The 14,746-nt window shown below is 39.6% G+C and overlaps 1 protein-coding gene across 4 annotated transcripts in view; it reads right to left on the bottom strand.

Moving 5' to 3' along the window:
• Positions 1 to 14,746, bottom strand: part of ESR2 (estrogen receptor 2) — an 83,665-nt gene that overhangs the window by 61,365 nt on the left and 7,554 nt on the right. For 3 of the 4 annotated variants that reach the window (XM_021081294.1, XM_021081350.1, XM_021081392.1), the window contains one exon: positions 1,308 to 1,752. In XM_021081294.1, coding sequence (XP_020936953.1) covers positions 1,308 to 1,660 — 353 coding nt within the window. In that variant the 5' untranslated portion in view covers positions 1,661 to 1,752. 4 annotated transcript variants of the gene reach the window in all.

Below are 14,746 nucleotides of genomic sequence, written 5' to 3'. Positions count from 1 at the left end.
ATGTTAGATCCCTGGCCTCATTCAGTGGGTTAAGGATCCAGCATTGCTGTGAGCTGTGATATACATCACAGATGTGGCTCGGATCCCCTGTTGCTGTGGCTGTGGCAGAGACTGTATGCCTGGGAACTTCCACATGCTGTGGGTGCAGTGCTTTAAAAAAAAAAAAAAGGCTGAATGAGAAAAGACTATTTTTTAAAAGTCATCTGCAATTTTCATATTCTCTTTTACGAACAAACAGAAGCTTCTTAATAGAAAAATAAAATTACTGCGTAATATGGCTTTCTTGAAGTTTTATCACACACTTGAAATAATAAATTTCAACGTCAATTTTATACATTGGTTGTTTTGGAAATTTATTTCCCCCTCATGTTTCTCCCTATTCTACCCTGCCTTCCATAGCCATAATTATCATTTAAAATATTACAAATTGAATGGAAATAATCCATCATGTTACCTAACACTTAGATTTTAAGAAATTTCAACTAAAGTCCACATTTAAATAGTTTCCTGTCAATCTTTATAAAATATTATTTTACTTCATTGTTGAAAAGCTCATCCCAATTTTTGTCTGTCTTTTCAGGATTCACATGTCTAGTATTTAAGTTAAAATACTGACAGTTACCTTTATCTTGGACACAATTTGTCATGAACACTAAACTGTAATTTCACTGCAAATAAGAATCTAACTTGAAAGTAAAAATTTCCTTTTCAAACCCAAATCACTTCATCAAGAAGAAAGTGATTTAAGTTAAACCTTTGTTTTCTAAAGACCATAGTCACGATAGTGAGTTCCCCCCACAATACAGATCTCTAAAGGTCAATTTTTAGGAGTTCCCATCGTGGCTCATTCATTTCAGGGGAAATGAATCTGACTAACATCCATTAGGACTCAGGTTCAATCCCTGGCCTCAATCAGTGGGTTAAGGATCCAGTGTTGCCACGAGCTGTGGTGTAGGTTGCAGATGTGGCTTGGATCTGGCATTGCTGTGGCTGTGGTGGAGGCCAGTGGCTACAGTTCTGATTCAACTCCCAGCCTGGGAACCTCCATGTGCCTCAGATGCGGCCCTAAAATGACAAAAAAGAAAGAAAGGGAAAAAAAAAAAAGCTTAAGGTCAATTTTTAAACAAGGAGTAGAACATCAGGATAGACATTCTAGAATTCAAAATTCTACAAGTTGGAATTATCAGGTGTCTTAGGTACTCTGTGTGATCTACGTGACAATAAAGACCCTGTATAACACATTTCTTCTAAGTTGAAGGGTGATTTGAGTAATGCCCATGAACTACAATTCAGAAGACTGGATTTACCTGTTCACAGGTAAGGTGTGTTCTAGTGATCTTGTGTCACACCAAGGACTCTTTTGAGGTTCTGCATACAGAAGTGACGGCTGGCAATGGATGGCTAAAGGAGAGAGGTGTCCAGGAGTTGGCCACAACACATTGGGGCTTGTGGCCTGTCGACCAGGCCCAACTTCGGAGTTACTGGAAATACTGTAATTCACCACAGCAGGGCTATAAAATGTCATGGCTGAATATTCATGGCAGCTTTCTACATAGGAGGAAGGGATATATATGGGGCCTGGCTCCAGGGGCAGGACAGATTGACTGCAGTTGTAGGAGACAGGAGAGTTAAGGTTAGATGGTGAGTTTTTGATATCCATTGTCTTGAATAGGTCACAGCTAGGAGAACTCCTTGTGAGAAGAGGCACAAAGGGACATTATAATTTTCTCAAAGAGTCATGGAAAGGTATGGCTGTAAAGAAAAAAGAAGACATTTCTAAGTTACAAGTACAAGCGCAACTATTAAAAAGGCTGGCATATTTTAATTAAACACACATAACACATAGCACACATTTGTATGAAAAATAGGCATGAAAATATTAACCTCAGAGGGGTGGGAATGTGAGGCATGGAACATCCCATTTTCTACTTCATTCACTTTCTTCCTCCATTTGTTGTTAGTCACAAGCATTTTTCTTTTTTTTTTTTTTTTTTACCGTGGAAAATACTTTCAAAAATTGAAAAACACAAGTTTAAGTAAAAATGCAAATTTTTTTTCTGGAACTAGATTGTTCTTAAGGAAAAATAAGCAAAAATAACCAGGAAAACCCTGAAAGAGCAGATCAATGAGCAAGACTAGCATTAACAGATATTCAGATATGCTATGAATCTCCAGTAATAAAAAAGGAATAGGGGACTTCCCTCACTGCCTACTGGTTAAGGACTCAGCTTTGTCACTGCTGTGGCTTGGATAACTGTGGTAGCTTGGGTTTGATCCCTGGTCTAAGAACTCCTTCATGCCATAGGAGCAGCCAACAACAACAACATAAGGAATAGACAGGCCAAAGTATTTGTGTCAATGATCAATGTATCCCCTCTCACTTTTGAATGTACTCTCCAATATACATTCTCTGAGAATGGAGTTGTCATGGAATTAAAACATTGCTAGTTAAAGCCCAATGCTAAGCTTCCTTGGTAGAGGGGGCTGCAGGGACACTGTATGAGGAGGCTGCTGTGATTTCTGGCAGGAGCAGAGGCTGGCAGTGTGGGTGTGAGAATATCCAGGGGAGCCTGTTCCAGCCATGAGTCCAGAATGAGGTCCCCCTGCAGACTTGGGGCACTTGCCTAGCAAGAACCTTTCTGCAGTAACCTGTTCAGACTGTGGCCTGAAGAGTTAAGAGAAGTTGTTCCTTGTGCAAGCTTCAGCATTAGCAGCTGCACGGTCTGTAGGCCTTCTGCCCCCACGTCACCTGGACTCTCAGGGCATGCCCACTCCCCCAGCCGTTGATCACCTGCTCCCCACCTCCAACTCCAGACTACTCTTGTCTGGCTACACCAGTGAATATCTCTGCTGATCAGTGGTGAAACCAACTTTTCCAAGAGTCTGAAACCCTGAAGTTTGGCCTTCCTTGAGTACTCTCCCTCAGCTCTCAGGTGCCATGTAGAGTTTCTCATACTTCATCACCTACCATAGTTGGTAATTCTTATATTAGACCCCCATTAAACCTACTACAGAGTTTCTACTCTTCATTAGTTTGTCTTTGCTTTTTAGGGCCGCACCTTGGCATATGGAGTTCCCAGGCTACGGGTCAAGTAAGAGATGTAGCTGCCGGCCTACACCACAGCTAAGCAACATAGGACTCGAGCCGCCTCTGTGACCTACACCACAGCTCACAGCAACGTTAGATCCTTAACCCACTGAGTGAGGCCAGGGATCGAACCCACAACCTCATGGTTACCAGCTGGGTTCATTATTATTGAGCCAAACGGGAACTCCTAGTTTCTATCTCCTGACTGGACCCAGACTGCTATGCAACAGAAAAGGAAATCCCAAAAGAGCAAACTCAAAAAACTCAGAAGTTTTGGCATATGATAAAGGTGGTATCTCAAATCATTAGGAAAATAGTGGATAATGGAATTACAACTGGAAAAAGAATATACACCAGAATAAACTCCAAATGCTAGAGACTGAAATGGTAAAACAGAATTGGGAAGAGGAAGCAGAGGGAGGAGGAGGGGAGTAGCGGTAAGACAGAAATGAGGGGTGGGAAATAGGAAGCTGCTGCCCAGATACTAGAAATAAATGTAGTAGGTAAATCCCTTTATAACATGGATGTGAGGAAAATCTGCTTAACTATGACTCAAAAAAGATGTGCATAAAGTACATAAATTTATAAAAGTGAAGACTTGCATATTAGAAACACACCGTAAGTCAAAGAACTTATGGCAAATTCAAAAAAAAAAAAAAACAAAAAACAAAAAAACAAACCTCCCAACTTATATTAGAAACAAAGAGCTAATTAATATTCCTGGTATAAGGCGAGAACTCTTGGAGTTCCCATTGTGGCTCGGTGGGTTAAGAACCTGAAGTTGTTCCTGTGAGGATGTGGGTTTGATCCCTGGCCTCACTCAGTGGGTTAAGGATCTGGCCTTGCCGCAAGCTGTGGCATAGGTCACAGATGTGGCTGGGATCTGATGTTGCTGTAGCTGTGGTATAGGCCTGCAGCTGTAGATCTGATTTAACCCCTAGCCCAGAAACTTCCATGTGCCGCAGGTGCAGCAGTAAAAAGAAAGAGAGTGAGAGAACTCTTAAATTAAGATGAAAAAAGACCAAAAATTCATTAGAAAAATATGCAAAAGACAGAAGCAGAACAGAGGAAAAGGAAGGCAAATGGCTCTTAAAACACACCAAAAGTGTTCAACCTTGCTCAATAAAGATATACAAATTAAACTACACCAAGATATCATTTCTCACTTATGTTTGCCAAAAATTCAAATGTTTGACAGACTCTCTTGGCAAGGTTATGAAAAATCACATATTCTCTGTTGCATTACTGGTAAGAGTGCAAAATGGCACAACCTGCATAGCTTTATAGTAACATAGCAAAATTACAGAGGTCTTTACCCTTTGGACTATGAGTCCATAGTGATGTTGAAAAAAAAAAAAAAGAGAATCATCTGCTATCACTGCAAGTAGTTATTACATCAGTTCCTCACTCTGAAAATTAGTAGTTAAGAGGAGAAGAACTGAACTGGTACCCTGCCTTTTAAAGAGGATGTATAGTTTATCCCAAGGTAGAAGGAAACCTTTCCTTACCAAAGAATGCCACTTAATAAACAGTTCAGGAAAATATTCAGATAGATAGACCAGACAGATAGATAGACAGAGACACAAACAAGTTGAGTCAAAATGTTAACAATTACTGAATCTAGGTGGTGAACCTACAGTCATTATACCAGTCTTTCAACTTTTCTGTAACTGAAATTTTTCATGATAAGAAACTTTGGAGAAAAAACAATAACACAAAACAATTAAAGATGGAACTGGAGACTCTCATACTAAGTGAAGTAAGTCAGAAAGAGAAAAACAAATACCATATGGTATCACTTATATCTGGAATCTAATATATGGCCCAGATGAACTTTTCCACAGAAAATAAAATTATAGACTTGGAGAACAGACTTGTGGTTGCCAAGGTGGAGTGGGAAGGACTGGGAATTTGGGGTTAATAGATGCAAACTATTGCCTTTGGAATGGATAAGCAATGAGATCCTGCTGTATAGCACTGGGAACTATATCTAGTCATTTACGATGGAGCATGATAGTGGGAGAAAAAAGAGTGTATACATGTATGTGTCACTGGGTTACCTTGCTATACAGTAGAAAATTGACAGAACACTGTAAACCAGCTATAATGGAAAAAATTAAAATAATTACAAAAAAAAGAAACTTTTTTTTTTGTCTTTTTAGGGCCGCACCCACAGCATACGGAGGTTCCCAGGCTAGGGGTCAAATTGGAGCTGTAGCCACCGGTCTACGCCACAGCCACAGCCACAGCCACACAGGATCCGAGCCACATCTTCGACCAACAACACAGCTCGCAGCAACGCCAGATCCTCAACCCACTGAGCGAGGCCAGGGATCAAACCCAGGTCCTCACAGATGCCAGTTGGGTTCCTTAAATACTGGGCCATGACAGGAACTTCGGAAACCTTTTTTTAAGTTAATGGAATAGGTAAGCAATAAGATCCTGCTGCACAGCACTAGGAACTATATCTAGTCACTTGTGATGGAGCATGGTGGAGGATAATGTGAGAGAAAGAATGTATATATATATATATATATATATATATATATATATATGTATATGTGGCTGGGTCACTTTACTGTACAGTAGAAAACTGACAGAACACTGTAAACCCACTATAATGGAAAAAATAAAAGTCATTAAAAATAAAAGTTAAACTGCAATAATACAACCTGGGAAAGGGAACAATGACCACTAATAATGAGATTAGTTGAGAGAGATCACGAAGAAACTTGTTAGGAATTCCTGCTGTGGCGCAGCAGAAAATGAACCCGACTAGTATCCATGAGGATGTGGGTTTGATCTCTGGATGTGCTCAGCAGGTCTGGGATCCAGCACTGCCATGAGCTTTGGTGTAGGTTGCAGATGCCACTCAGATCCCATGTTGCTGTGGCTGTGGTGTAAGCCGGCAGCTACAGCTCCAATTCGACCCCTAGGCTGGGAAGTCTTCCATATGCTGAGGTGCAGCCCTAAAAAGCAAAACAAAACACAGAAAGAAAAGAAACTTGTCTAGGAGTTCCCTGGTGGGTCAGCATGTTAAGGATCCAGTGTTGTCACTGCTGTGGCTCAGGCCACTCCTACGCACAGCTTCAATCCCTGGCTGAGGAACTTCTGCATGCCACAGGAGAGGCAAAATAAAGAAAGAGAGAAAGAGGGAGAGAAAGAGTAGGAAGGATAGGAGGGAGGGAGGAAAGAAGGAAGGAAGGAAAGGGAGAAAGAAATTCGCCTACTTGCCTAGAGAAGTTCTCCATCTTCAAAATTTTCAGCTCTAGTTGTCACCTACTCCCATATGTAGGTGACCTGGTTTTCTAAAGTTCCCAACACTTCCTCCTGGCATTCTCAACTGAATGCTCACTCCATTTATCCTCAAGACACAATGCACCTATGGTGGTTTTAAAAAACATCCACGAAGTCTTCAACACACCTCCCTTCGAAAGGTGGTGCCTAACTTCCCCTTGAGTACAGCATAGAGTTAAGTGACTCCTTTCTGACAAATCAGTATGGCAGAGGGATGGCATGTACTCCCATAACTAGGTTACAAAAGGCACTGAAGCCTCGTCCTGGATTCCTTTCTTGATCCATGCACTCTGGGGAAAGTTATCTGCCATACTGTGAGGTCACTCAAGTAACCCTATGGTGCCTCCTGCCAACAGCCAATGAGGAACTACAGTGAGTGAGATATGCTGGAAGCAGATCCTCCAAGCCCAGTCTAATCTTCAGATGACTGTAGCCCTGGCTGACACCTGGACTTCAGCCTCATGAGAGGGCCTACCCCAGAATCATCCAGCTCAGCTGCCTCTGAATTCCTCTTAGAAATTGTGTGAGATAATAGTTTGTTGTTTTAAGCTGCTAAATTCTATGATAATTTTGTTATACAGCACTAGATAATTAATACAATATCCAGGGCAAAATTAATTATTTTCCTCCCTCGAGCCACTTATTTCTTAATGTTGTTAGTGACCAAGTCCATTACAGTTTTCTCTGATTTCTCTTCTTCATTCTGTTACCATCCATGTCCATAAGAAGCATGCAAAATGCACTGTGAAGTGATTGGTAATTTATACCTAAGCACTTTTTTTTCACTCTGGCATCCTATAGTTACTTACATAGAAGCTGAATCTCCCTTATTGGAGGGTGCATACAAGATCTCATGTGCAACAAGACTCAGGGCAAAAGCAGTTACTGCATAGGACTTGGGTAAGACCTACATGCTGGAATTGAAGAGTCACTTGGGAAGGCAGGGGGTGGCTTTGGCTCTCTCTGGGGTCATAAAAGCTAGTGATAGATATATCAAGGTGAGTTCATCTGCATGAATTCTTGCTAGACACATACATCTTGCTGGGGTCATTAGCACCAATGTTGACCTCATACAACAGCCTACAGGCTCCAGTGCTGGGATGCCTCAGGACAAACAACCAGGAAAGTGGAACCACAGACTCGCCCATCAGCAGACAGGCTGCTAATGACTTTCTGGGCCCACAGCCATGTCAAGACACTCCCCTTTACATGGTCCTGCCCACCACAGGACCAATCCAGTTCCACCCACTAGTGAGCACGCACTGGCTCCTCTTACCAGGAAGCCTGCACAATCCTCTAGACCAGCCTCATTCACCAGGGAGCAACACCAGAAGCAAGAAAACTACAATCCAGCAGCCCACAGAACTGAGTCTACAAGCTCAGGTCAGAATCCACCATGGGACCAGTCGGTCTCTGGTCTTTGGATGATGCAAGGGGAGTGTACTTCTGTGACACAAAAGACATCCCCTATAGAGGGCTACTTCTCCAAGGTTAAGAAATGTAACTAACCTATAATATACATAAAAATATAAGTTTAGCAAAATAAGATGGCAGAGGGATATGTTCCTCAAGAAGGATCAAGATAAAAATCCCACAACAACAACTAAGTGAAATGGAGACGGGCAATCAACCCAAGAAAAAGTTCCAAGTCATGACAATAAAGATGATCCAAGAGCTTGGGAAAAGGATGCACGTACAGAATGAGGAGTTACAAATTTTTGACAAAGAGAAAATATAAAGAACAACCAAAGAGAGTTGAAGAATACAACACCCAAAATGAAAAATGCACTAGAAGGAATCAATAACAGAATAAATAAGGCAGAAGAATGGATAAGTAAGCAGAAAGACAGAATGGGGAATATCATTGTCATAGAACAGAATAAAAAAAAAAGGAATGAAAAGAAATGATTAAAGTTTAAGAGACCTCTGGGACAACATCAAGTACACCAACATTCATGGTAAAGGGGTTCTAGAGAGAGAAGAGAGAAAGACCCTGAGAAAATATTTGAAGAGATAATAGTTGAAAACTTCCCTAATGTGGGAAAGGAAACAGTCACCCAAAGTCCAAAAAGCACAGAGAATCCCATATAGGATCAACGCATTATTGAGACACAATTACTGAGACACACAATAATCAAACTGACAAAATTTAGGGAGTTCCCGCTGTGGTGCAGCAGAAACAAACCCAAATAGTATCCATGAGGATGAGCATTCAATCCGTGGCCTTGCTCAGTGGGTCAGGGATCCAGCATTGCCATGAGCTGTGGTGTAGGTCACAGATGTAGATTGGATCCCGCATTGTTGTGGCATAGGTCGGTGGCTTGAGCTTTGAGGGACCCCTAGCCTGGGAACCTCCATATGCTGTGGGTGCACCCCTAAAAAAAGAAAAAAATCTGACAAAATTTAAAGAAAAAAGATAAATATTAAATATTAAAAGCAACAAGGGGAAAACAACAGATAACATACAAGGGAATCCCCATAAGACTATCAGCTTATTTTTCAGCAGAAACTGCAGTTTAGAAGGGAGTGACATAATATATTTAAAGTGTTGAAAGAGAAAAACCCACAACCAAGAATATTCTATCCAGCAAGGCTCTCATTTAGATTCAACAGAGAAATCAAAAGCTTTATAATATAAATAAGCAAAAGCTAAAAGAATTCAGCAACACCAAACTAGCTTTACAGCAAATGTTAAAGGAATTTCTCTAGATGGAAAAATAAAGACCACAACTAGAAACAAGAAAATTACAAAGTGGAAAAGCTCACTGGTAATAGAAAATATAGAGTAAAGGTAGGAAATAAACAAGTATGATATTGAAATCAGTAAGCATGAAAGAGTGTACAAATGCAATTATATTTAAAATATATTTGAAAAATAAAATACATTTTAAATTGAGACAACCAACTTAAAGCAATCATGAATATATAAAGACTACTATAGCAAAGCCTTATGGTAACCACAAACCAAAAATCTATAATAGATGGACCACAAAATACTATGAGATTAGAAATCAACTACAAGGAAAAAACTGCAAAAAAAAAAAATGGAGGTTAAACAATATGCTACTAAACAGCTAATGGATCACAGAAGAAATTCAAAAGGAAATTATAAAATATCTGGACACATTTGAAAAAAAAATGTCAATCCAAAACCTACTGGATGCAGCAAAAAGAATTCTACAAGGGGAATTTAGAGCTATACAAGCTTACCTCAGGAAACAAGAAAAATCTCAAATAAACAATGTAACCTTACATCTGAAGCAACTAGAAAAAGAAAAGGAAACAAAACCCAAAGTTAGTAGAAATAAATAACAAAGACTAGGGCAAAAATAAATGAAATAGAAATTAAAAAACAACAGAAAATTTCAATGAAACTAAAAGCTGGTTCTTTGAAATGATAAACAATTTGATAAACCTTTAGCTAGACTCATGACAAAGAAGGAGAAGGTGCAAATCAATAAAATTAGAACTGAAAAAGGAGAAATTACAGACACCACCACAGAAATACACAGGAGCATAAGAAACTACTACAAGCTGCTCTATACCATTAAAATGGACAACCTAGAAGAAATGGACAAATTTGGAGAAAGGTAAAATCTTCTGAGACTAAATCAGCAGGAAATAGAAAATATGAACAGACCATTTACAAGTACTGAAATTGAATCTGTTTGATATTAAAATTCCCAACGAAAAAAGTCAAGGACCAGATGGCTTCACAGGTGAATTCTATCAAACATTTAGAGGAATGTGAACACTTATTCTAAAACTCCTCCAAAAAATTGCAGAGGAAGAAATACTTCCAAACTCATTTAAGGCCACCATCACCTTGATACCAAAACCAGCCAAACGTATCGCAAAAAAGAAAATTATAGGACATTATCACTGATGAACATAGACACAAAATTCCTCAACAAAATAGTAGTACACCAAATCCAACAATATATCAAAATCACAGACCATGATCAAGTGGGATTTATCCTGGGGATGCAAAGGACTTTTGATATCTGCAAATCCATTGGTGTGATATACCATATTAACAAATCAAATAATAAATGCAACATGATCATCTCAATAGATGCAGGAAAAGCTCTGGATAAAATTCAACATCCACTGATGATAAAAACTCTACAGAGAGTAGGCATAGAAGGAACCTACCTCAACATAATGGAGGCCATAGATGACAAACCCACAGCTAACGTCATATTCAATGGTTAAGGGCTGAAAGATTCCCTCTAAGATTAGGAAGCAAGATAAAAGATGCCCACTCTCACTGCTTTTACTCAGTGTAGTTTTGGAAGTCCTAGCTATGTCAATCAGAGAAGAAAAAAAGAAAAAAGAAAAGGAATCCATATTGGAAAGGAAGAAGTAAAACTGTCACTGTTTGCAGATGACAGGATACTACACATGGAAAAATCCTAAAGACACCACCAGAAAACCAACTACAGCTCATCAATGAATTGGGTAAAGTTGCAGGATACGAAATGAATACACAGAACTCTGTTGCATTTCAATACATTAACATCCAAACATTAAAAAGAGAAATTAAGGAAACAATCCCATTTACCACCACTGAAAAAGAAACACCTAGGAATAAATCTACCTAAGAAAGCAAAATACCTGTATTATAAAAACCGTAAGATATTGATGGAAGAAATTTACAAGGACACAAACAGATGGAAAGATACAACATGTTCTTGGATTGGAAGAAGCAATATTATTAAAATGACAATACTACCCCAGGCAAGCTACAAATTCAATGCAATCCCTATCAAATTAACAATGGTATTTTCACAGAACTGGAAACAAAAATTTTTTAATTTGTATGGAAATACAAAAGTTCCCCAATAGTCAAAGTGCCCTTGAGAAAGAAAATGGAGCTGGAGGAATCAGGATCCCTCACTTAAGGCCACACTATAAATCTACAGTCAATAGACACATAGATTAATGAATAGGATAGAAAGCCCAGAAATAAACACATGCACCTATGGTCAATTACTGTATGACAAAGGAGGCAAGAATATACAATGAAGAAAAGACAGTCTATTTTTTAATTTTTTATTTTTTTTGCTTTGTAGGGCTGCACGCACGGCATATGGAGGTTCCAAGGCTAGGGGTCAAATCTGAGCTACACCTGCTGGCCTACGCCACAGCCACAGCAATCCCAGATCCGAAAAATGTCTGTGACCTACACCACAGCTCATGGAAATGCTGGATACTTAACCCACTGAGCAAGGCCAGGGATCAAGCCCGCAACCTCATAGTCCCTAGTTGGATTCGTTTCCACTGCACCACTATGGGAACTCCAAGATAGTCTCTTTAATAAGTGGTGCTAGGAAAACTGGACAGCTACATGTAAAAGAATGAAATTAGAACATTCTCTCACATAATACACAAAAATAAACTCAAAATGGATCAAAGACCTGGATGTAAAACTGGATAGTATAAAAATCCTAGAGGAAAACAGAGCAGAACACTCTTTGACATAAATTGCAACAATATCTTTTTGGGTCCATCTCCTAGAGTAATGGCAACAAAAAGAAAAATAAACAAACAGGACCTAATTAAAAGCTTTTGCACAGCCAAGGAACCATAAACAAAATGAAAAGACAAACTACAGGATGGAAGAAATTAATTGCAAGCAATGCAACTGACATGGGATTAATTTCCAAAAATATAAAAACAGCTCATATAACTCAAAAAAAATCCAATCAAAAATGGGCAGAAGGAGTTCCCATCGTGGTGCAGTGGTTAACGAATCCGACTAGGAACCATGAGGTTGCGGGTTCGGTCCCTGGCCTTGCTCAGTGGGTTAATGATCCGGCGTTGCCGTGAGCTGTGGTGTAGGTTGCAGATGCGGCTCGGATCCTGCGTTGCTGTGGCTCTGGCATAGGCCAGTGGCTACAGCTCCGATTCGACCCCTAGCCTGGGAACCTCCATATGCCGCGGGAGCGGCCCAAAGAAATAGAAAAAAAAAAAAAATGGGCAGAAGACCTAACCAGTCATTTCTCCAAAAAAGACACCCAGATGGCCAACAGGCATAAGAAAAGATGTTCAACATCGCTAATAATTAGAGAAATGCAAATCAAAGTTACAATGAGGTATCACCTCACAAGGGTCAGAATGATCATCATCAAAAAGTCTACAAATAATAAATGCTAGAGAGGGTGTGGAGAAAAGAGAATCCTCCTGAACTGTTGGTAGGAATGTAAATTGGTACAACCACTATGAAGAGCAGTATGGAGATTCCTCAAAAAACTAAAAAATACAATTACCGTATGATCCTGCAATCCCACCTCTGGGCATATATCCAGAGAAAACCATAATTTGAAAAGATACATGCAATGTTCATTGCAGCACTATTTATAATAGCCAAGATATGGAAGCAGCCTAAATGTCCATCAACAGATAAATGGATAAAGAAGATGTGGTATATAAATATGTGTATATGTGGTATATGTGTACACACACACACACACACACACACACACTATGGAATACTATTCAGCCATTTTTGTAGCAACATGAATGGACCTAGAGATCACCAAATTAATGAAGCCAGATAGAGAAAGGCAAATACTATATGACATTGCTCATATGTGGAGTCTTAAAAAAGGATACAAATGAACTTATTCACAAAACAGAAATGGACCCACAGCCATAGAAAACATAATTATGGTTACCAAAGGGGAAAGGGAGGGAGGGATAAATTAGGAGGTTGGGATCAACCCATACACACTATTATGTGTAAAATAGATAACCAATAAGGGACTGACTATACAGCACAGAGAACTATCCTCGATATTTTGTAATAACCTATAATGGAAAAGAATCTGAAAAAAATATATATATATATAACTCAATCACTGTGCTGTACACCTGAAACACAACATTGTAAATCAACTATATATATATATATATTTTTTTTTTGGTCTTTTCTAGGGCCGCACCCACGGCATATGGAGGTTCCCAGGCTAGGGGTCTAATTGGAGCTGTCGCTGCCGGCCTATGCCAGCGCCATAGCAACACCAGATCCAAGCCGCCTCTGCAACCTACACCACAGCTCACAGCAACGCTGGAACCTTAACCCACTGAGAGGGGCCAGGGATCGAACTTGCAACCTCATGGTTCCTAGTTGGATTTGTTTCTGCTGCGCCACGATGGGAACTCCCAATTATATTTCAATTAAATAAAATTTAAAAAATCTATGTGCATTTATTAGTGAGTACTGGACTTCATATTTCAATTACTCGAATTCCCAATCAATGTATACAAATCCCTGATTTCTAATAAAAAATAAAATGTTAACTACTGTCAAAATCAGCAATTTCCAAACTTTTTTGAAAAGTTGTAGTAAAATACAAAGTTTACCATCTTAAGTATGTCTATGTGAAGTTTAGTAGCAATAAATACATTCTCACTGTTATGCAAACTATCCCCATAAGTCTTTTTTATTTTTTTTGTCTTTTTGCTATTTCTTTGAGCTGTTCCCGCGGCATATGGAGGTTCCCAGGCTAGGGGTCCAATCGGAGCTATAGCCACCAGCCTATACCAGAGCCACAGCAACGCGGGATCCGAGCCGCGTCTGCAACCTACACCACAGCTCACGGCAACGCCAGATAGTTAACCCACTGAGCAGGCAACCTCATGGTTCCTAGTCGGATTCGTTAACCACTGTGCCACGATGGCAACTCCTCCCCATAAGTCTTTATGTCTTGCAAAACTCAGACTCTACACCTGTTAAACAATAGCTTTCTCACTGTTCCCTCCCTCAGCTCCTGGAAACCACCGTTCTATTTCTGTCTCTCTGGATCTTACCACTCAGTACCTCATACAGGAGGAGTCATAACAGTATATATTCTTTTGTGACTGGCTTATTTCACTTTGCATAATGTCCTCCAAGTTCATTCATGTTGTCATATATATCAAAAGTTGCTTCCTTTTAAAGGCTGAATAATATTCCATCGTATGCATACACCACATTTTGTCTATCAAGGAAGGGCTTTAAACAGAAATGTGTGAAAATATTGGCAGCACCATGGAAATGACCTAGGTTAGACCAAGTGGTTGAATACAGGCGAGACCACACAAGGTAGTAATTAGGTCCTTGGTGGTCTTTATATGGTAGTCTGCACCAGAACTGACAGAATCACTAGGAAGCTTTTATCCCTCAGTCCGTCCTGAAAACACCTCTCCTATTTCAATTCACCTACACATTCACCTGCCCACTATGCTGATGTTTTTAATATTATACCTCGGTGATTGTATTCTAGTGCATTGTTTTTGCTAACTGATTTAAACATACCTTCTGTAGCCAAATATTTAATCCAAAGACATTTAAAGTAGTTTAACAACAGAACTTAA

This window comes from Sus scrofa, chromosome 1 (assembly GCF_000003025.6).
Source record: "Sus scrofa isolate TJ Tabasco breed Duroc chromosome 1, Sscrofa11.1, whole genome shotgun sequence".
In the NCBI taxonomy this organism is placed as follows: domain Eukaryota; kingdom Metazoa; phylum Chordata; class Mammalia; order Artiodactyla; family Suidae; genus Sus; species Sus scrofa.
The sequence above is the reverse complement of the archived record's forward strand: the minus strand, read 5'-3'. Positions and strand labels throughout refer to the sequence as shown.